Source organism: Neolamprologus brichardi, chromosome 5 (assembly GCF_056152115.1).
Source record: "Neolamprologus brichardi isolate AB-2024 chromosome 5, ASM5615211v1, whole genome shotgun sequence".
NCBI classification, from domain to species: domain Eukaryota; kingdom Metazoa; phylum Chordata; class Actinopteri; order Cichliformes; family Cichlidae; genus Neolamprologus; species Neolamprologus brichardi.
Genome location: NC_142108.1, coordinates 2,954,259 through 2,978,423, shown reverse-complemented (window position 1 = coordinate 2,978,423; position 24,165 = coordinate 2,954,259). Strand labels below are relative to the sequence as shown.

Sequence of the window (24,165 nt, the reverse complement as noted above, 5' to 3'; positions counted from 1 at the left end):
ATGACCCTCTGCAGTCCTTTCCTGTCTGCAACTGAGCACCCTGCATACCATGTTGTTATGCCGTACGTTAGGATGCTCTCTATGGTGGCTCTATAGAATGTCACCAGCAGCCTCTCCTCCAGGTTGTTCCTCCTGAGCACTCTCAAAAAATGGAGACGCTGCTGGGCCTTTTTTACCACCGCCGTGGTATTTGCAGTCCAGGAGAGATCATCAGAGATCTGCACGCCCAGAAACCTCATGAAGTGTACCCTCTCCACACAGTTCCCGTGAATGTAGAGTGGGGCCGGGTCTGCTCTGCCCTTCCTGAAGTCCAAAATAAGTTCTTTAGTTTTTGTGGTGTTCAGTTGGAGGTTGTTAACTGAACACCACTCAGTCAATCTGTTAACCTCATCTCTGTAGTCTGACTCATCCCCCCTTGAGATGAGTCCAACCACTGTGGTGTCATCCGCGAACTTTATGATGGTGTTTGAGAGATGGGTAGGGGAGCAGTCGGATGTGTAGAGCGTAAACAAGAGGGGACTCAGAACACATCCTTGTGGAGACCCGGTACTGAGTGTGATGGTGCTGGACAGGTGGGGGCCGAGTCTGACAGACTGTGGTCTATTTGTCAGGAAGTCCTTGATCCAGAGACAGATGGAGGTGGAGAGTCCCAGGTGAGACAGTTTCTGGACCAGGATCTCCGGGATGATGTGATTGAATGCTGAGCTGAAGTCCAGGAAGAGCATTCTCACATAGTTTCCTCGGTGCTCCAGGTGACTCAGCGCAGTGTGGAGCGCTATGGTGATGGCGTCCTCGGTGGATCGATTTGTCCTGTAGGCAAATTGGTGGGGGTCCAGAGTGGAAGGCAGACCGGCCCTGATGTGCTGACAGACCAGTCTCTCAAAGCACTTCATCACTACAGGCGTAAGTGCAACAGGCCTGTAGTCATTTGGGCTGTCCACAGCCGTCTTCTTAGCGATGGGGATGATGATTGAGGTTTTGAGGCAGGGTGGGACGGTGTTTGATGACAAGGAAAGGTTGAAGATTTTAGTGAAGACTCCGGTCAGTTCGTCAGCACATGCTCTGAGAACCTTTCCATGTATTCCATCAGGATCTGCCGCCTTCCTGGGATTCACTGACCTTAGAACACACCTCACTTGATGCTCTCCAAATGTTAGTGTGCCGGTGCTGGAGGCAGGTGGAAGTGGTGTAACACCTGAGGGCCTGGTCGTCTCAAAGCGGGCGAAGAAACGGTTTAGATCCTCAGCCAGCGAGGCATCAGTCCTAGATATCGCCTGGTTATTGCTTCTGTAGTTGGTAATGTGATTGATCCCCTGCCACATTTTTCTGGGGTCGTTGTCGACAGCAAAGTGATCTTCAATCCTCCTCCTATAGGCAGCCTTGGCTTTCTTGATGCCTCTACTCAGGTCTGCCCTGGCCACCCTATACGCAGCCCTGTCCCCTGACTTGAAGGCAGTGTTGCGGCTTTTTAGGAGGGATTGCACTTCGCTATTCATCCAGGGTTTTTGATTTGGAAACACCCTGACCCTTTTGTTGACGGTGACATTGTCAACACAGTTCCTGATGTACGAGAGTACAGTGTCCGTGTACTCCTGGAGGTTGAGGCTGGAGAATAAATCCCATACAGTTGTTGAGAAGCAGTCCTGCAGTTGAGAGAGGGCTCCTTCAGGCCAGGTTTTTATTATCTTTGTCTGGGGCTTTGTTTTTCTCAGCAGGGGGGTGTAGGTGTAGGTGAGGGACATGCAGAGGTGGTCAGATCCAGCCAGATGGGGGAGGGGTGTCGCTCTGAAGGCATGCCTGATGTTTGAATAGACATGGTCCAAAGTGTTTTCTCCTCTCGTAGCAAAGTCCACAAACTGGACAAATTTGGGAAGCACAGTCTTTAGGCACGCTTTGTTAAAGTCGCCGGCGACAATAAAAACCCCATCGGGGTGGGCAAGCTGTTGTTTATTTATGGTGTTGAGCAAGAGGCTGAGAGCCGTGCCCACGTTAGCATCCGGCGGTATATAAACAGCTATCACAATAACTACTGTAAACTCCCTCGGGATATAAAAAGGTCTGCACGAGACTGCCAGAACCTCCAAGTCAGGAGAACAGTGTGTGTGAATGATCCTGCTGTTACAACACCATTCGTTATGCACGTAAACACATAGCCCCCCTCCTCTGCTTTTACCTGAGTTGCTGTTTCTGTCATGCCGGTGTAGCGTGCGGCCTGCTAACTCAACTTCAGCGTCGGGAATCAGCGGGTGAAGCCACGACTCCGTGATAAGAATAATGCTGCAGTTACGTGCAAAGCTCGTGGTGGCTATCTGTAGCTCCAGTTCGTCCAATTTGTGGGTGATGGATCTGGCGTTCGATAGGAAGAGGCTCGGAAGTGCTGGCCGGTATGGTTGTTTACGTAGCCTAGCATCTGGGCCCGACCGGCATCCTCTCTTTTGCTTTCTCTCCCTTCGTCGCCTCCTACGCTTGCTGGGCGGGCAGACCATCCACAGTGACCCTGGCGGTCTCGCTATCTCCCCCAGGATGTTGTGTGTTCGTTGATAGTCACCAGAGACAGACAAACTATATTTGAAACCTAGGTCAATTAGGTTCTGGCGACTGTAAGAGATGGCGGCGTTGCAAACATTCAAAAATATACACAGTAAAAGTAAAAACAAGCACCAAACTGGAGAGCTAAGAGCCGCTGCACCCGAGCGCGCCGCCATCTTGCTATAACATAGGATCCTTGTGTTTTTTGTTTATTGTATTTAGCTTCACGTCCCCTGTCCTGTCATTATGTTAATTGTTGTCAGCTGTTTTCCCCATGTGATTCCGCTTCCCCTGATCATTCCTTATGTGTACTTAATCCGTGTGTTTCTGCTCAGTCGGGGTCAGATCGTCTGTTATCCTCACCTCATCTTTTCATAGTTTCCGTTATTGTGTCACTGTTTCATAGCCTGCCTAGTTACTCTGTGTTCATAGTTTCTTCATAGTTCTTTCACAGAGTGTCATAGTCTTTTTAGGTTACACAGTGTTCTTGGTCTCCTTAGTTTTCCCAGTTTCAGTGTTCTCTAGTGTTTTTGTCATGCCATCAGCCACAATAAAGGCTCGCTTTATTTTTGGAAACCTAGTTCTGTCTCCACCGTGTCTGCATCTGGGTCTACCTCTTCTTCACACCGGCGCACCCCGCCGTGACATAACCATTACAAAGTAATTTTGCTTAAAATGCATAATAATAATAATGTTTTGATCAGTCACCTATTTTTAGTCTCATTATTGTCCCCTTGCTATAGAAACAGACGCAGTATGTGGTGCATGTATAATCCATACCTTTAACTGTAATGGATACACCCATCAGTGCCTCCCGTAGAGCACTTCTCTTCCTCCACCTCCCCTCGTCTGTGTTATACACCTCCACCACCTTCAGAGGGCTCTGGTCCTCTCCCACCCCTCCCACCACCAGGATCTGCTTTCCCAAAACTGCCACAGCTGCCCCAGCACGAGGAGTGGGCATAGGGGGCAAGCTTATCCACCGGTCCCCCTGAAAATTGCGAGGAGGAAGACATGTCAGCTGTCAAAGAACTGGGTTGTATTTAACTATTTAAATTAGAGTTCTGTGTTCAGATAAAGTCCATGGCTCCTTTAGTTCAGGGTACATACACATCAAACAGATTCAATGCTTGCGTGTTTCTTATAAATTCATGTCTGTTTTATTTCTAGCTTAAAAAAGTGTATTTGTGTCTCTAACGGACTGAAAGATTTTTATGTTTATTAATTCCTGCTCAGAAAACAGTAAACTATCAGCTCCGCTGTCCACGTTGTTTACCTCTGGGGAGTAGAGCTCCAGGGATGGACATGGCCTTCCTGCAGCGTCACAGCCCCCCAGCATGTACATCTGCCCCCCCACTTCAGACAGAGTGTGATAGACACGGCCGCTGGGCAGTCGAGCCAGGCTCTGCCAGTGAAACTCTTGGGCACTGGGCACCGCCATGACATCGGCACCCCGTCGGAGACTCTCTGGGGAGCTGGGGAACAGGGAGGCGGAGGCCCAGATCCAGAGAAGAGTTAAGGGCAGGATTATTCAGGGAACGCTGAGAAGATGAAAGGTGTGTTTCCTCACCTCTGGATGGTCTTCCACCTCACACTGGGCCCTGGAGCGGAGACAGCATCAGGCAAAAATGGTTTTAGTAATGCAACATAGCATAGCATAAAGATGGGAATCAGTGGCAGTGTTTAATGGTAGTGTACATGTAGTTGAGTTACCAGAATGAATGTTTACAACAACATGTTAATTTTAGCGTCTAACATGTTAGACGCTATAAAAAATAAGTTAAGGTTTTCATGCAATCAGAGTCAGATCTGCTGTCATTGATTCAATTCAATTCAATTCAATTTTATTTATATGGCGCCAAATCACAACAAATGTCGCCTCAAGGCGCCTCATAGATACAGAGAAAAGCCCAACAATCATATGACCCCCTATGAGCAAGCACTTTGGCGACAGTGGGAAGGAAAAACTCCCTTTTAACAGGAAGATGATGAACTGTACTTATCGTGTTTTCATTTTTCTCACCCCAGTGGGGAAGTATGTAATCGATTCAGTTTGTTTGTCTCTCTGTCTCTGTTAGTGTCAGCAGTGCAGTCGTCCACAGTTTTCAAGATGAAATTTTTAAATTTTGTGAGAAAATAGATGCCAATAACAGCTTGAGTTTATTTAATTTTGCTAAAAAACGGGTCAGGTTCAAGGTCACACCAACTGTGAAAATCAATAAAACTTTATATTACCCACAGTTCATTATGGACTGTCATCAAACTTCACAGCAATACACAAGACCTTGGGGGACATGAATACCTCTGTTGGCTAAGCATCTGATCTTGTAATATATCATATGAAAGGGCATTGACAAAGATGTACAACACACTTAATATTTTTTTTAAATGACAACCGTGATGTCATATGATGTCACAACGACACCACAAAGTTTTTTTATTTGATAAAACAAAGTTTAGTGAATGGAAAAAGAAAAAGATTGTTGTTTACATTAGATTAGTGACAAGAAGTTAAAGTCAAGACACACAATTTAAGCGAATGTTATGAGTTAAATTCATTCAGGGATATTTCTTGCAATAGAATTTTGACATTTTTCATAGATTTATTCTTCCTTCTGCGCCTCGGTTTGTGTGCACTGTGTTATACTTAGGCTGCAACAAAGAACGAAGTCACACTGCCAACTGAATAAAGATTTACAAAGATTTATTAAACTTTAATTATGATGTGAGGAAAAATGGATCACTTGTGCAAAGAAGTCCATGGATAAATTGGCAAATGTATTGTATGTGACATATGTGCAAAAATCAAATTAAGATAATTAGATCAGGAAGAACAAAACAGTCGTGCTATCATGTAGAGACGGTGCAAGCACCTTCACAGGGAGGAGTAAAGTTGCAGCAGCAGAAGAGATGGGGCCACAGCCTTAAAAGGAAGAATTTAAATAGCCATGCATCACCTGCATCACACATGAAACTCTTGTAAGACTAAGCGCACACATATAGCAAACCCTGCATTGAGGTCTGAAGCCGTAATAACTGACATAGTTTAGAGCAGGGATGTCAAACTCAAGTCCTCGAGGGCCGGTGTCCTGAAACTTTTCCATGTGTCTCTGCTGCAAGACACCTGAATAAAAGTAGGTCAATTCCAAGTCTCTACAGAACTTGACTGCATGCTGAGGTGGCAACCCCTAACCCTGCTCAAGTACATTTAAATAAATGTAAGTGTTTGAAAAATGTACTTTTATTGCACCATGTTCATTCACTCATGAGCTGCTGTAACATGAATCAAATGGCTGAATCTTGCTAATGACCTAATAATTTTATTCAGCTGTGTTGCAGCAGGGACTCACTTAAAAGTTTCAGGACACCGATTCTCGAGGACTGGAGTTTGACATCTATGCACTAAACAAAGTCCGTTGATGGGAAGCAGAATTTGTGACCTGGAGTCACTTTAATGTGTCTGGCACCCGATTGTTTTTGCTTCAGTGTACTTTTTGCCTTTCAATTATCCTTTCCACTGAGATGGACCCAGCAGTAGGTGGAAGAGTTTGGTTCACCTCAGATGGATTCTAATGGATATAGGCGGTATGCCACTGCCCTGCCAGCTGGACTACATAATGTATATGTATATATGACTGGTTTCAGCAAATGTACTGTTTATAAAGTTGGGAAAACCTGCAGTCAGCTGAGACTGAAGAAGTCACTTGGACTAGTGACGAAACGTTTCTCCCACAAAACGCTACGTCCAGATGGACAGAATCAACTTTTTGGAGATACATAATGTATAGTTTTGTCAATTATGGGAATCCCTCCATTTAATGTTGTGGTCAATATTCAAATAGGAACCTTCATTTAACTTTATTTTTTTAACCTATTAATGCTTTTTAAGGTTTTGCTGTTTTCACTGACACTTCCAAGTGCTTCCAAACACGTTATGATAAATACCTAAAAAGCACACTTTGCTGATAATATGCTGATGAGAGGCTATTGTGAATAGAATTTTGAGTTGAAAAATTAATTTAATCCATTTTGCAACAAGGCTTAACATGACACAATGTGGAACAAGCTGTAAATACCTTCCATATGCACTATAACAAGGTGTTGATAATCAACTTGATTAATTAATGATGACCTCTGAGAGCCTATATAAAAGCACAAGTTTTAATAATTTGCTGATGTATTTCCTTCTTGGCACTGCGCTCACACAGGCCTGAATGCTATGGACTAACAATGAGAAGCAATTGCTGCTGCTCATTACTCTAGGAAGGGTTACAGGGCCATTACCAAACTATCTGAAGTCCATGATTGTATAGTGAAAAGGATTATCTGAGGAAAACAACATTCCAAATAGTTGCCAGTCTGCCCTGGAGCCGATGTTCCAACAAATTCATCCTAAGGTCAGACCACTGAATGCTCAGAGAAACTGTCAAAAACTGAAAGATTGTCAGGTAGTGGTCAGGTGACCACGGGGTTTGCGTTTGAAAGGGAGACTGACCCACCTGTTCTCCGCTCAGACATTGGTTCCCTCATGTCAGGAGCTCTAGAACGCTTGCCACTGTCAACCAGCGCGTGCCTCAGGTGCCATAAGTGTTATCCAGCTTTGTTCATTCTTCCATCCTGGTTCCACTGCTTCCAAAGCCATGATCAGCGCACCAGGAGTTAGCCTAACTTCCCTCTTGTCTGCCTGTGCCCAGGAATGGGCAGCGGCCCTTTACAATGCCAAGTCCCCAGCCTGCAATGATTATGCCCTGTTTGCGGAGGAGTTAAAGAAGACCTTCGATCCCCCTTGTAGTGAAGTGGAGGTGGAGTCGCAACTATATTATTTACGTCAGGGTAAGCAATCCATGTGTCACTTTTTCTCAGAGTTCCATATTCTGGCCACTACATTAAACTGGGGCAATTCTGCTCTCCTTTCAATATTTATGGAGAGTTTGACCAATGACATCTGAGATAAGATGGCAGGACATGAGGCTTCCAAGACTCTTGATGAGCTTTGAAGATAGACCAACCAGTTATGTCACGACCTCGTACTTCTCTGGAACTCTTCCAGTTCCAGAGAGGTACAGCTCAGCCGCTTCATGCCTGGTTGACCATTTCATTCTGGCCACTTCAGTAGACGGCCACCTTCTCCAGTCCTACCCTATCCAGTTCCAGACAGAGCCGATTCGCATGTCCATCAGGGACCACCAGGAGGAGTCAGATCCAGGGCTGGGGTACACAGTGTTTACAGCAAAATGGATTCCACAGAACTCCCGCTTCCGGAGTCCATTGATTTTTCTACCACAATCTCTCTGAGGTCGGGTGTAAAAAGGGACCCTCTAATCTACCCCCACATCGCTCCTACAACATGCCCATCGAGCTCCTCCCTGGAGCGGTGAATCTCCACGTCTCTCTGCTCTTCATTCTCCGTGTCACCTTCGCTCATCATCCCTTGTGTAGCCCCCTTGTGTTTTTCTCTGCGTGTCATTCTGTGAGTTTTGGTTTCAGGTTTTGTTTGTTACTAGTTTTCCCAGTTTAGGTCTATGTTTAGTTCTGTCCTCGCCACTCATACCATCAGCCTTTGCCTGCATTTTGGGTCCTCCTTCACTAACACAACACGGCTTGCCCCGCAAACCGTGACACACATTGGACCAGGAACTATTCCTACACGCCCCCATTGGTTTTCAGCACCTTTTCGCTGGCCCCTGGTGGAATCCATTTGTGCTGCGCTGTCCGCCGAACCAGCACCTCCACACACCTCTGTAGGTTGGCTTTACATTCCCTCCAAGTGTCGTCAGGAAGGCATGGTCTGGGCACACTCCTCCCTGCTTTTGGGCCATCTGGAACCCAACACGACCCTCCAACTTCTTTGATATGCCTTCTGGTGGATCTCTATGGGTTGGGCCATCCGTGAGTTCGTTTCTGCTTGTGACATCCACCCAACATTCTGCTGGTGACCTTCAGCACCTCCCTGTTCCCAGACATCCGCAGTCCCACGTTAATGATTTTGTCACTTCTATCTGACTGTTAACCATCTCAACACTATCCTTACCCTTGTGGATTGATTCTGCAAGGGGGTACATCTCGTCGCGTTATCCGCCCTCCCTTCTACGAAATGGACGGTCAAACTCTTTCTAGAACACGTCGTCTGGCTACATGGGTTCCCCGAGGACATCATCTCTGATATGGGGCCCCAATTCACCGCCAGGTTCTGGAAGGCCTCTTCCAGTCTCACATCCGGCTACCACCCTCAGAATAACAGACAGGCAGAATGGGCCAACCAACAATTGGGACGCTTTTGCGATGCTTCATCTCCACCTAATTGTCTCTTTGGCCCTGTTATATTCTTTCAGTGCTCAATATACCAAACAACATCACTGTCAACATCTCCTGGACCATTCATTTCAACCACAGGACCGGGTCTGGCTCTCCACAAGACACCTGAATAGACATACTGAATCCAAGAAGCTCAATCCAATGTTTATTGGCCCATACGAGATCGCAGCCAGAATCAGTCGGGTCATTTATCGGTTACATTTTTTATGAAGGTCCACCCTGTTTTCCACTTGTCACAGCTTAAACAACACATTACGTCCCCGCTGGCACTACGGTCTCCAGCCCCCAACCTTCCAGAATCATCAATTGGGGTTAAACTGTCCGTGGAATTCTGGACTCTTGTCGCCGGGGCCGGGTGGTTCAGTACTTGGTGGATTGGGCTGGCTATGGCCAGGAGAAATCCTTGTCAGATGCCTGAACCCTCAACTGGCTCCTTTTGATGTGAAGGAGCAGCAGCTATACTCTGAGCCTCTCCCGGATAGCTGAACTCTTCACCCTATCTAAGGGAAAAGCCAGCCTTCAGAGGAAGCCCATTTCCGCCTCTTGTATCCACGATCTCATTCTTTTGGTCACTACACACAGCTTGCGACCATAGGTGGGTAAGGATGTAAATTGAGAGCTTCACTTTTACACTCAGCTGTCTCTTCACCACAACGGACCGGTACAGCATCCACTTCACTGCAGCCACAGTGCCAATCCGTCTATCAATCTCCTGTCACTCATGACCAAGACTCCAAGATACTTAAACTCCTCCACTTGTTCCTAACCCAGAGTGCCCACTACCCTTTTCCACCCTTTTCATCTTAAGTTGTATTTATTAAAAAGAACCATCCACCTGTTCTTATCTTCTTACATAGTAAAAAATATTAATTGCTTGCTTGAGTCATCTTGTCATATAATGTACAAGCCAATGACACAAAATACCTTGCTTCCCGTGACAGACTTTTGCAGAACGGGAATAACTGACTACAAGTCGCACACCTTTCCCTGCATCACTTTGCTCGTGTGTAACTGTGAATTTAAATATCCACCTCTTACAGGTATCCTCAGATGAGCAGCAGCTGTAGTCTGGACTGTAGTGAGTCAGCATCTCTCATGTTTAACTTTCCTTCCTTGTCGTTGTGAAGCCAGGCGCTGCTGTTGTTTTTTCCTATGTCATCCCTCAGGAGCTTTCTCTTTCCTGCGTGTAACCCACTTCTCCTGCCTACACACAGTTTCCAGCGAGGAAAGGGGGAGGAAGTCTGTGACAGACGTGGGAGGAAGCTTTCCAGAATAAGCCCACGATGCACTGCAAGGCTAATTTTGACTACATCACAGAGTACATCACCTTAAATGCACTCTGTCTCACAGACCACAGATGGTTATTGCTCCCAAACTCAGGTGTTTTGAGGTCACACAAAGGCAACTGTTTAATTATCCAGCTGTGATTAAACACACTCTCTAAGCAGTTTATCCTTTAAAGCTTTACATCTCCTTTTAAAAACATGCCCCCTCACCTTGGAAAGGTACACTCTCCGCCTCTCTGTCCATTTTACTGGCAAGCTTTATCTACCTGTCACACCTTTAATCACCTCACAAACAGAGACGATAAAGGACAAAGGGTGAAAATAAAGAGGACCATCCTTCAAAATAAAATCTCCCACATTTTATTGTGCAGGGATGTGTTGCCATAGCAACAGTTAGGCTTTTCTCAAGAGGTGCTGCTTTTGTTTTTTGGGGTTTGTTTTATTAACGTCGTTCGCCTGTGATTGCTTATCGCTTGGTTTGCTGTTAATAATAGCTTATGAAAACAGATGAAAAACAAATAAAAGCAGTTGCATTCATATAGTCTGACCCCAGCGGGGGGCGGGAGGGGATTTGCTAACAAGGCTGGGTAGTTTTCATCCAGCCCAGCTCACAGAGTGCATTAATTGCAATCTGTAACTAATTTGGTTTGCCATATTGTTTTTTTGTTTTTTGTTTTTCAATTAACTGCTTGAACAGCTTGAGATCAACAGTAAGCCTACCAGCATAGTCTGAAGTCATTTACAATCAGCATGCCTCCAACTTGAAACTTTTAATTAGGTTGCCTTCCTACTATCCCTCTGCTGTCACTGTGCAGGGACTCTAATCTGAATGTAAAACTAGTGAAACCTTCATTCGTTAAATGAAACATACTGAAATGCATTTTAATGAAAAATTGTGTCTTACGAGTCATTATTGCCTTATCAACCATCCATCCAAGTTTGAATGACAATGAATATAATTTGTGGCAAACAGGTTGTCATGAAGGAGAAACATCTGAAGTCTCTCCGCTGGTCGTTCTGCTCATAGACCTCAGAAAAATGAATATGCAAATACTGAGATTGCAAAAGCTAACCTGAAGCCAAGGCATGGATCCAACTGCTAATAACATTTGATACAACAAATTAGAATACTTGAGATGACTAAACTGGATCCAACTGTGCCGCCATGCGAGTTAATCCCTTCTTAATCAAACTTGCAAGGAAGAAATCCAGCATTACTTTTCCTCAGGGACTCTGCTCACTTTACTTACACATTTATTTTCACATTATTTATTTATTTCATTTTTGCTTTAAAAGATTATGTAAATCATTGATTTAATTGATGCTCATCTGAACAACAAACTGGACTGGACTCCTAACTCAGAAGCCCTCTACAGGAAAGGGCAGAGCAGGCTGTACCTGCTGCGGAGACCCAGGTTGTTTGGAGTGGAGGGCCCACTCCTGAAGACCTTCTATGATTCTGTGGTGGCCTCAGCCATCTTCTATGGTGTGGTCTGCTGGGGCGGCAGCATCTCTGCTGGGGACAGGAAGAGACTGAACAGGCTGATCAGTCCTGGGATGCCCTCTGGACCCAGTGGAGATGGTGAGTGACAGGAGAATGGTGGCTAAGCTGTCATCCCTGTTGGACAACATCTCCCACCCCATGCATGAGACTCTGACAGCACTGAGCAGCTCCTTCAGTGGGAGACTGCGGCACCCACGGTGTGGGACGGAGAGATTTCGCAGGTCTTTCCTCCCCACTGCTGTCAGACTCCACAATAAAGACTTTTGCAGCTGATCAAACCCTCACACGTGCAATAAGACTGCTATATGTGCAATTCTTGTGCAATTCTTCTTCTGACGAAGTTGTATTTTTGTATTTTCCTACTCAGTTGTATATAGTATTTGTATTTCTATTTTATTCTATTGTATATATTATTCTATTCTATTTTATATAGTATTTTATTTTATTCTATTGTATTTCTGCTACATAACTTTGCACTTTTGCTGTAACAAAACAAATTTCCCACCTGTGGGACTAATAAAGGTCATCTTATCTTATCTTATCTTAATTATGTCCTGTCATTGAACACTGGGGCGAGCTCTTTATTCTCTTGAGGACAGCCAAGGCTATGTGGGACCCTGCCCAAACATGTTCACATGTGTTTTGTAGACTTGGAGAGAGCATTCATGTCCTGTGCGTTAAAGTTATCCTGTGAGGGGTATTCACAGGATATGGGGTATCAGGCCTGTTCATGAAGGCTATTTTTTTCACTGTAAAACTGTAGCAAGAGCTTGGTTTGTATTGCAGGCAGTAAGTTAGATTCATTCAGTATCCAGGGCTTCCTTTTTTGGCAGTTGATGTTTTAACTTTTATAGACAGCTGGTGTCCGTTTTGGAGGTCTCAGGATATTTACAGATGATGTGGTTCTGTTAGCTTCATCAAATGTTGACCTCCAGCCTGCACTGGGGTAGCCTGCAGCTGAGTTTGAAATGGCTGGAGTGAGAATCAACCTCTGATTCAACATTGGCAGCTTGGAGTTGCTGGAATACAAGTGGCAGAAATGAACTTCCTCTGAAAGGTAACACAGTATAGTATGTCTTGAAATTGCCTTGTAAATTCCCCGTGCAGAGTGTCTAGGATGGATGAGAACCTGTGGAGGTGGTCAGAAGGTTGAATGTGTGGCTTCCTTCACCTTCACCAAGCTGTACATTTCAAGCACAAAAAGGCTCCTGCACTGCAGTTTAGTTGATTCATTAGACCAGTCACATCAACAGAAAAACTAAGGTCTGACAACATGGTTAACTTTTTGCACTGACTTACACACTTTCGGAAGTATAATACAACGCAAGAATACCAGTTTCTGTTCAGGACCCATTTTATAACTATATCCTACATTTTCTTCAAAAGTTAATATTTTTCCCCATTTGGACAACCTGTGATTTCCCCCATAATTCTGAAGTCACATACAAAACGCATACAAACATAAGTAGCTGAGCAGGGTCACAGCTCAGTGACAGCTCTCATCCAAAACTAAGAAAACAAAGTTGACCACTTTGGTGCAGCTCAAGTTTCCCGCAATGTCCTCAATTCTTCTTGTTATAGTGAGGTGGGAGAGAGGAACGTTCTCACGTGAGTGACTGAATGCAGGCTGGACAGGAAGGGTCAAGGGGCCAGATGGGGCTGTAAAATGCTCAAGTCTGATGTAGAAGGTGATTTAGCAGGAGGCTATCCACTGTCAGGGGCGTGCAACACTAATGTGATCCCTTACATCTCTGAATAGCAATCTGATTTGGAAGACAACAGAGAAGATACACATATGTAATAAAGGAAGGGATGTGTAGGGCAGCGGTCTCCAACCCCCCGGCCACAGACCGGTACCGGTCCATTAATCGTTTGGCACCGCGCCGCGAGAGTTGAGGCTCGGGTGTGAAATGTATGGTTTTCAGGGTTTTCATCATTAGCTCGGTCTTTTCCCGTGTTGCAGTTGTGTGTCTTCTTTTGAAATAAATATTTACGTGTTACCGTAGCAACCAGAGAGCATTAAGGGGCAGAGAGGAGGATGTTATGCTCAACGTTGTTGGCGCATTTCCGGAGGACACTGCTAATAATGTTACACAATTACACAGTGAATTCGCCTTTATTATTATATTTACAAATAGTTTTTGTCTTGGTCGTATCATTTTATTTTGTTGGATTTATCCGCAACACCCTAAAGGCTGGTCTGTGAAAATATTGTCTGACATTAAACCGGTACGTGGCGCAAAAAAGGCTGGGGACCGCTGGTGTAGAGGGTTGCTGCGACCCATGAAGATTCTAGGAGTAAGGTGAGATGAAAACACAGCATTTGCTGTTTTCATTATTTTCAAAACTAAATAAAAAAACTAACTAAAATCTAAATTCTACCTAAAACAATTTAGTAGAAGTCAATTTAAATGTTTTATCACTTTTAATTCTAGTTTTCAGCTTGGTTTCAGTTAATTGTAATAACCTTGGGTGTTAGCCAAGTAGATATGTATGTATCTATATGTATGTATATGTATCTATATGTATCTATAGTAACAGTTGACCACTGACCCCACCAAGCACTTCCTTCCTGTCTCTCTCTCCATCGCTCTCTCTCTCTAAACTCTCACAGTTTTCAGCTATTTTAGGGCCAATACATCAGGACAGTCATTGGGAGTTTATAGAAGTGTACCTACTTACTTACTTATGTAACATTCTCATTTTAACATTTACACAGACTTTTCAGAGCTTACACTTCACAAACCATTTTTCCTTTAAAGCTTTTGATATTCACTTCTCATGAATCTCCACAGTAAAGACAGTAGTTCATGCAGAACTGATAGAGAGAGCAAAAGAACAGTGTATATGAATGAATGTCAAAAAATAAGGTTTAAATATGTTACAAGCACAACTCTTAGTGATGGAGGAGGTAGTCAGTTGTAGAAGTAGCAATAAAGCAGTCAAGTTTCAAAGATGAAAGTGTCTACTGAGCAGCAAATGTTTCCTTTTATGTTTTTGGATTGCTGTAACTACTGCATTAATATGTGTACTGCATTTGACTGCTGCAGATGTTAAAGGTTCAGTTCAATTTTTTATTCCTCTCACATATCTGTTACGTAATATTTTTAAAAACTGTCTTATCTGTCAAATTACACCTATTAGTATGACTTAGGCAGATGTGAAACATCTGGGTCTAAATCTTACAATGACACGTTTCAGGCATCAGTAAAGGTTTTTTTAGGATTTTGCATTAGACGGACTGATTTCCTCTTATTACTTATGGTGAGTAGTGTGTCAGCTTCTTTAGACTACATATTTGCAGCAGCATCTAGCAAGCAGGAAAAGTGACAGTGGAACAGCAGAAGTAACTACATAAATGTTGTATTTGTCAGGATGGAAAATAATGTTCAAAGTTCTTTTACACATTTGACACATGCTCCACATTTATATGGTGGATGAATCCTGTGCTCCATCTTAGCTGTCAGGATTCATCCACGCTGCCCTCACACACTGACGGGAAACAGGTAGGATAAAAATTTCATCTCAGTGTCTGACTGAAGTTTTTGCTCGTGTATCAGAACATATCACTTCTTTTTGGCTGCCCTCTTCGTCTGAGTGGGAAAACAAAATACCCTTAGTCTGTATGATGTTTGCCAGATTAAGCAACAAGCTCTGTCTGTGTTTGTCGATTATTCGCACTCTGCTTGTTTGCAGCCCACATATTTGTACTGTCTTGGTGGACGGTGTTGGTGATTTCTGATCTAGCTCTGTCTATGTTCATATACTGGTGACCACACACAAAGTCTTTCACACATACACATATTAGTGCTTGGTCTTTTTCTTAGGCTAAACTAACCACATGAGTTTCAAGCTTTGACGGTCTCACTTCTCATTCACTTGATTTGGTGTGACACTTGCTGCCAACCTGAAATCTGCATCTAAAAAGCTTAACCTTTCAATCACCACCACAGGCACCAGCTGATACAATCCACATCAGATCATTTAAATGCTCCAGCTTGGTCGCTTGATGAACAAAACATTCTCTAGGAGAGAGGGTTGCTTCTGTAAGCTGTCATTTGACATCAAAACAAATGACAAGTTGATCAAAAGAGTGATCAGCCTGTTTTATATGGTCAAGGACAGCTACATTAATGTTAGCCGCTAATTGAAGCTTTGTTAGCTTACCTCTGACTCTCCACATGTTGCTGCCATTGTCCGTATCTCCAGCATCTGTGGTACCATTAAAAAAACAAACAAGCGCTGCCACACTTTCAGAACTTCGTCATCAGCTTGGTACCAAAGAAGCAGTTCCCTTATCTCTTATCCGTGTTATCAAAAAATCCCGTGTCCGACCATATGTCTTTCACCCAAGAATCAAACCACACATTTTAACTGAACCTAATGGTTGTAAACACACCCATGGATACGCTGGCATCCAGAATCCAATAAGCTCAGAATAACAACTGCCTGAACACGTCTGTCACAGAGACACTCCTTCACCGTGACAAGGTGCCGCTAGGACAGACTGACAGGACACATTATCACTATAGACAGCGGCATGTTGTTTCATGCTGTGCTGGGAAATCACAGCAGTTAGCATGCACACATACTATCTAGGTTGTTACCACAGTAACCAATGGAAATAGTTGCACGATGCCTGAACAATTGAATCTGACGCGATCGCACGCTGTAATGTGGCACGGCAGCTCCTTTACGTCACCGCCACTTGATCAGACTATGTTCATGCGCAATCACATACAGTACATTCACAGCTAAATGTATGTGGGCGTGACGTGCAAATTAGATCAGAAACTGGTGTTGGGAGTTTGTGTTTACCAGGGAGAAAGGGTCTAATAAAAGAAATGCATTGAAGGAAATACAGGATGCAACAATCTGGTGTTTAAAAGTCAGGGATCTTGTGGATCCTGACGTTACATAAATGCTATGCTGAATTACTGGAGTACCATGTTAAATGTATGTGAAAAAGCCAACTGGATGCCAAAACAAATGCCAACATCAAGCAGCTCCTGTGCCTGATCTGCATCAATATGTTTGCTTCAGCTTGTTTTTACAGGATAATCTCCTGGGGAGAAATCCTGCAAATAGACTAAAACATCTATATTCATCGCCATCATGGTCCTGCAGATTACAAACGGGTTGTACATTTAGAATGAAAGAGACTGTCATCTTGGCTACTGCACCAACGACATTACAAGTGAAATGCAGCAGCAATCTTTGAATGTTCTGAAAAAGCACATCATGTGATTTCTGCTTTAATCCTCCTTTCAAGTCTGTCTTAGAGGTTGGGCTTAAATCTGGGAAAAGGCTTCAGTAACCTCCTACACCAGGTTGTTTTTCAGTGGAGTAACCTATTTTTCATTATTTAGAGGTGAGATCAAACACATGGTGTTTATTCTGCTCTACAACTGACCCCGTGTGTACCCTTCCTCTCTCTCTGTGGGTGCACATAGGCATTTAAGCAAGGCATTGTTTATTGGCCAACAGCTCTCTCCCAGCACAGTCTGAATCAATCAGGGTTTGGCTCAAACAAGCCTTATCTGGTAAAATCCTCTATTGATATGCATGTTTGAGTTCAGAGAAGAAAGGCAAAGAAAAAAAGAGACTTTCTCAGGAGAGCTAACATAACATGGAGGAAGCTAACAGCAAATAGTCAGTAGTTTATAAGTATTTCACCCGTTGCACAAACAGCTTTTTCTTCTATCCTCTCAATACTTTTTGAAAGATGCACAAACTGGACTCAAGTGAGATGATGCAGCTGAAAAGGGTGGATTCAGTCGCTGCCCTCTGGAATGCCCTCATGCTAATGTTAAGTCTAATACTTTCATTACACTTATAGTGCCTTAATTTGCTGTCAGTCAACTCAATTAATAATATTTCATTTCATCTCTCTTGTTAGCTCCGCTGAGTACGAGGACTGCACTCAGAGTGAGACTGAGAACAGGGAAATAGTGTGGCTATGCTCTGAAACCCATTCTTCTATATAACTCAGGCCACACAATAAGAGTTTAGTGCTAGGGGTGGGTTTTAATAATCGATTCATCGATTAAAATCGATTCTGGCTTGGATAACGTGATATCGATTCATTAAAATCCTGAATCGATTTTTTTTTTATATAAATGTATTTTGCCCAAAATTCCAGAATCTCAGGTGAAACGTCACAAAATTTCGACAACCACCAAACAGCTAAAACAGTAAATGAGAGCAGGAACACGGCTTCTGCACAAAGACGTAAACACAAAGCGCGGACCTGCAGATCAGAATCAGTGAGATGTCGCCTTTCTCACCCGACGGCACGGACACGGTCAGGGCTGAAAGCCGACAGCTCGCTGATTCTGATGTTTCGGCGGGTCCGCGCTTTGTGTTTATGCCCTTTTTACGCTGATTCTAAAGCTGTTAGTTTGATGTCTCTCCAAACAATATGACCGAACCAGCAGCAAAAGAAGATCTAAACTAAGCTTCACATAAACATCGTCATGAATTCACTCTGACTTTTGCTGTTTTGCTTCCACCACAATAAAATCACACTTCATGCACATCTTTCTCTCTCTCTGTACTTCAAGAACAGTTTCCCGTCTATCCCCGAAATCTGTTTTCTTCATTATTCGCTTGCTTGTTATGCACAGGTCTACCGTTATTTACAGCACTGTCGGCCGATGTTTTTTTTTCTCTTTTACTTACTTGCGAAAAGAAAACCTAATTTCTGCCGTTCAATACTGAACAAATTTAAACTTTTTAAAATTATACAAAATGCAAAACGCTCAGCTGTGTCTCTAATAAAACCGCTGTAACTTCAGAGGTAATGTTCATGTGTTGATTAATGGTTTTCTTTCGTTTGTGATGTACTGCAGAATATTTTTATAAAATCCCAGGACAGGAAAATCACCTTCATGTTTTTCTGTGTTTTATCTTCAGCTACTTTGACACAAAGGCCTCTGCTGTGATGCTCACACATTTGATAAAGTCTCACAAGTGTCAGCTTCCTTTTTATAGATACAAAAATATGTAAATGTACTGATCTGAATTATAATATTTCTGACTGTCTGAGGCAAAATTTCCCAGATTAAAATCGAATCGAATCGAATCAAATTGAATCGAATTGAATCAAATCATGGATCGAGTCGATTCAGGACCTTGTGAATCAGAATCAAATCGATTCTAGAAATCAGTGACGATACCCAGCCCTCTTTAGTGCAGCGTTGAGCGCAATGCAGTGCAAGCACGATTTTGTGGAGCACTCCTACATACTGTGAACTTAATGTCACCAGTTCACATGCTTATAGGGACAGCAGTACTGGCGAAACATTTTCCAGTAAATTGGGCGGGTTTTGTTTAAACAGAGATGTAGCTTGTTGTATCGTAGGCTAGTATGTGTAGTTTAGGTTTGTGAACTCAACTGACACTTAAATACTTCGGTTGATATTTGAAATAATATAAATGTTACAATGTTATAATAAACACACTTTTTTCAGCTATAATAATATGATTTTAACATACAACATTTTATTATTACAAAAGACACTTATTTAGAGGATGAGCATAAAAGACAATGGGAAATCTCAGGGGCAGCAACATTAAGGAGAAAGAAGGTAGAAGAAGCGTGGTGCAGAAGACAGCAAGGAGATGTAGTAGTTCTTCAAAGCCTCCCACACAGCAATGTTCTCTTGAGTGGAGTTGTTGGTTCCCACTCCACTTGCATGCTGAAGCAGTGGTTTGTCCTCAGGAGCTTCTACTGAAGAGTTGGGCAGAGCTACTGCTGCCTGAACAACAGCATCAGCGTGTTCAGGGCTGGCTCACAGCATCCCAGCATCTCTCCTGGCACTGGGTGAGGCCACGACCGGGTCTAAGCACGTTCTTTGTTGTAATGAAATGATAACAAAACTGAAAAAAACTGAAATAACACAATATAGTAAATGAAATGAAAAAGTTTTGTGACAGTGCTGTGAAAAATATTACAAAAAAATTACATATTTGCATTTTTTATGTGGTACAGGGAAAAAAAGTAGTATTCTTATTTACAGTAAAAGTTTGAGAACCAATTCTAACACTTACCTCAGAGGAAAAGTCTCATCCCGCAAAAAGACATGTCGAGAAGGCCCCAGACATTCAGCATCATTCAGTGGTTCCAAATTCCACCACCAGGAAAAGGTAGCTTGGATTCATAACAGGCAGAAGCACTATCGAGTATATTGCCTTGTAATTAAAATACTGGGAAACCTGGGTTATGTGGTGCTTGGATCACTGCATGTTTCATATCTATTGCCCCATCACAGTTGGGGAGATTACACTTCTCTCAAAGCCCCGAGCAATCTCCTTTCAATCAGGAGCTTTTGGCACAGGCAGACATTCGTCCGCCAGTGTCACAATGTTTGAAACTGACTCAGGCGCAGACGAGAAATCCTTGGAAAAAGAGAGTTTATTTACAGTGAGACACCAGGTGCAAATATATATACAGTGTGGCAGGGAAAGGGATCCGGGGCTCCAGGGTCCAGGGGAAACAGGGATTAATCTTATACAGGCTCCTCTCCTCGGCAGATTCCAAAAACACACACGCTCTCTCGGGTCCAGGGCAGATCTATACACACACAGAAAGACGTCCAGGTTAGAAACTATCTCAAACTCACAGATTCAGATTTACCAGATTGACGCTGATGGCTCAACGATCCAGCGAAGAGTGACACAGGTCCGCCATCATAAATAGTACTTCAATCAGCTGGGATTGGCTGCAGGTGCCGGTGAGCACCGCCCCGGCAGAGGAGAGAGAGAGAGAGCAAAACAAACAAACAAAACATGTTGCCTATCACAGAGTCAGCCAGCGAGGCACGGGGACCATGACAGCCAGGCTTTCCCATATCGCCTTGGTGACATCTGGCACAATGTATATCACAGTGGAGATGCCCACCACGTAACTGGAGCCAACCATGTTGAAGGAGTCACCAGACTAACAACATCATTCAAGTTCAAGTTTAAAAGCTTAGAAAATTGTTACTTTGACCTGGAGTCACCAGTATTATTACCTTAATAGTATCAATGAAACTGACTCCTACTAACCAAAGGCATTTAGTAGTGTTTAAATGGGCTATTTTATTTCGGTCTATAAAAAAAATAAAATCACAAACAAGTGTAACTGCTATTAAAACAGAGCCAGAAAGTCTTGGTAAACAATTTCAATTCATGAATAGCTTCTCAGTCGCCTAATGCTAAATACATTGCTTTATGCTAAACAGACTTAATGGGAGTGTTCGCTTTTCACGTGTTATTTTGACATAAATTACCCACCTCAGACAAATTGCTGAACGTTTCTTTGGAGAAATTGCCTCTCAGAAATTTGACCGATCCCGACAAATCCCAGTCCAACTCTCACCAGCAGAGTGTTTATTGAATTGCTCATTGCTAAGTCGAGAGTACACTCGGAACCTGTCGGAGCTCCTTCACAAACCTGAGTGGCTCATGCAGGAGCTGCAACCTGTTTCTTGTAATTCACCTTCTTCTTTATAGATGACAGGTTCATGTTGAAAGTAGTGGAGTAGGTGCAAGTCTGTGAGCAGGGGGAAAAAACACAGTCAAAGTGCTTTAGGAGGTCCTGCTGCTGAACTTAGTGGCTCGCTGGAATACCTCGCTTAATGCAACTGAGCCATTGCTCAGGTCATTAATTCTACTTGCCTCATTCTTTATGCAAACATCAGCCAAAATTGCACTTCACAAATAAAAAAAAATTTCTCTTCAATACTTCAAACTTCCACTTTATGTCCTGGTAACAGATGTTTTTTTGACTGTACTTAAATACCATCAGTTTATTGCTTTAAGCTTCAAACTGTCGTCCCTCACCGTGAGTGTCAGCATCACAGCTGCTCTCTGTTTCTTATACCTGATGTTGTCATGACTATTATTTCACATTTAGCTCAGCAGCTTGGTATGCCTGCTGATCAACATGCCAGGTATAAGTAACTATCAAACTTCCATTTTTTGTCCATCGTCTGACAACCGAAACGGTAAAATATGTTATGAGAGCAACATCACCGTGAATCGGACTCCATTGAATGATTGCGTAAATGATCACAGAGCTTTGGGACATCTTTCTCCTTCACTTTTCTGTTCTTTCTTATTTATTCTGCTGTGTATGTACAAAGAAATAGTCCCACACTAATGAGTAGAATCATTAAGATCCAAACACTTCCTCAACCATACTTTAATTTTAAGTCCTACAAAAGGGAGACAGCTGTCAAGGCCCAGGTTGTTTCCTGTAGTGCGGATTGAGTCTGCAGATATACACAGTATCCAAGATGTAAATACAGCTGAGCATTTTGCCATATCCATCTTGGTGTTTTGAAACTGGATATCAACATACAAGGTCTGACAAACCCACAGACACTGCACACTCAAATGCTAGCAAGTAGATAGAGTCACCCCAAAGCACAGCCTGCTTTAGCCTCCTTTTTGACTCTAATGGGACCATCAAAAACATTGTGCTGTATTAAATAAGCCTTGCGATTGATACCATTAACTCATCAGAAAAGGCTTCATGTACATAAGGGTTGTGCTCTCACACACTTCTTGACAAAGACTAAAAATAAATAAATACATTCAATGTTTAATTTCAATATCCAGCTAATATTCATTCACTGTTCCTTGATTATGCTAGGCTAATCCTTCACCACTCTCCCTCTCTACATGCAGTAAGAGCTGCACAGGTGGATACAGGTGGATGGTGCTACGTTAGCCTCACAGCAGTGCTGGCTACGACAACTTTTCTGGTGGGAATCCAGCTGATTACAGCTGAACAGTTTTTAAAATATTCAACTTTACAATTGAATTTTGAGTATCAGTCAAAAGCACTATTCACCACACCTAAAGAATAATCTGTGCATAAATCATTTGCTACTGTAGTTTATACATAAGATTCCTTTTTTTCTTGCATTGTACAAATGAATAGCACCTTCCTTAAAATTTCACTAAAATAGTTGTATCAGTAAGTTAAAGTCAAATATCTCATATACAAATTCTGAATAATAGAGAGTTCAACTAAAATTGTAGTTAGTCTCTGCTGCCTTTACAAAGCAAGCAGCATAAACTGTGACAAGATGGATAACTAACCTGTGATTGGGTTTGAAAAGCAAGAAGTGTACCTGATAATGGTTAACAATATGTGACATGTGATGTTTTTGTGTAATGTATGTATGGTCGGAGGGTAAGATGGCGCCGCCATTGCGTGCAATAGGTTGGCAGCCTTAACCTTCTCAAGGCAGGCGTTGCAGATTTGCAACAGTTAAAAACTAACAACCTGATTACCCCACATACATATTTTATGAGTTTTTTTTACTCAGAAGTACCACTGCAGGACTTGGTTGTGCATTAGGCAACAAAAAGTTTAATTTGAGCCTGAGAGGGTTAACATGAAATTTCCCCTTGTGGGACTAATAAAGGTATATCAACTTAAATCAAATCAAACTCTTTCTATCCATTCATAATGCAGCTGGTGACATCCTTCCTGTCTTCTTACACCTATCGTCTAACTCAAAAGCACTCTGTGCGCTCACTGGATGAAACTGAACATTTAAACGCAGCAGTAGGGCTGTGCGATATGACCAAAATCTCATATCCCGATATTAAGACATCTATCGTCCCGATAACAATATAAATCACAAAAACTTTACATTTTCTGAAAGTTCTGTGAATCTCGGGCAGCTCGACTTGCGTGAAGTGTTTCCAGCTGCGCGTTGTGTACCTGGAGTCGAGTGTTTTAACAGATGCATGAAACTATACATTTTTAGACATAAGTTGTAACGGCCGCCGTTTTCTTGAAAAAAAAAAGCCTGTTCTAGCGTTTGATTCTAATGTTTATTTTTTAGCACCTGGCGGCTCTTTTTTGCTTCTCATCCGTAAATAATCTGAATACTCTTTCACGTAATTCAGTTTATTTTGAAAAGACTCAACAGGATCTTGAGCTTTATTGTGAAAGGTTTATGTGGAAAATAAACAAGCGGACACGCGATGGTTTTACGGTCATTGTTTCTAACGACAACGCATAAAAACAAGCGCTTGTCCGTCAGTAGTGTGGTTATATAAAATATAAGAGAAAGAGAGAACTTTAAGAAATTAATATAACCACTACAGTGACCATCAAAACAATGAAAAATATTGCTGTAAACTGTTTATTTTGCGACACCACAAAACAAACGATAGATGTTTTTATATCATCATCCGATGTATATCGTTATATCGAACAGCCCTACGCAGCAACACACAGTTCTCACTGTGACATTTTAATAAAACCAGTGCTGTTCCATATTCAACTGCTAAACATGAGCAGCACACTACCTAAAAGCCTCTTTTAGCACTTCTTTAGCAGGATCTGGTTTCAGAAGCTGATAATGGGTTTTATGTTTGTGGCTCCTTGTGGGATGATTAGAAGGACTGGCTGTAAGAGCTGCCATAGCTGAACTGACACTGACAGAGAAAGCTAAAGAAGCTCAGACTTCACATGAAGAAAACGCTAACACAAAGTGTGAAACACACTGACAGGTAATGTCT

The 24,165-nt window shown here is 42.8% G+C and overlaps 1 protein-coding gene across 4 annotated transcripts in view; it reads right to left on the bottom strand.

The window, feature by feature from the left end:
- Positions 1–24,165, bottom strand: part of klhdc8a (kelch domain containing 8A) — a 70,291-nt gene that overhangs the window by 31,105 nt on the left and 15,021 nt on the right. For all 4 annotated transcript variants that reach the window (XR_015719071.1, XR_015719070.1, XM_087841247.1 and 1 more), the window contains 3 exons: positions 4,100–4,130; positions 3,806–4,004; positions 3,310–3,520 (listed from right to left, as the gene is read on the bottom strand). Coding sequence is in view for 2 of the 4 variants with exons in the window: in XM_087841247.1 (XP_087697373.1) it covers positions 3,310–3,520; positions 3,806–4,004; positions 4,100–4,130 (441 nt within the window). In the remaining 2 variants the exon portion in view is untranslated. The remainder of the gene's footprint in view (positions 1–3,309; positions 3,521–3,805; positions 4,005–4,099; positions 4,131–24,165) is intronic.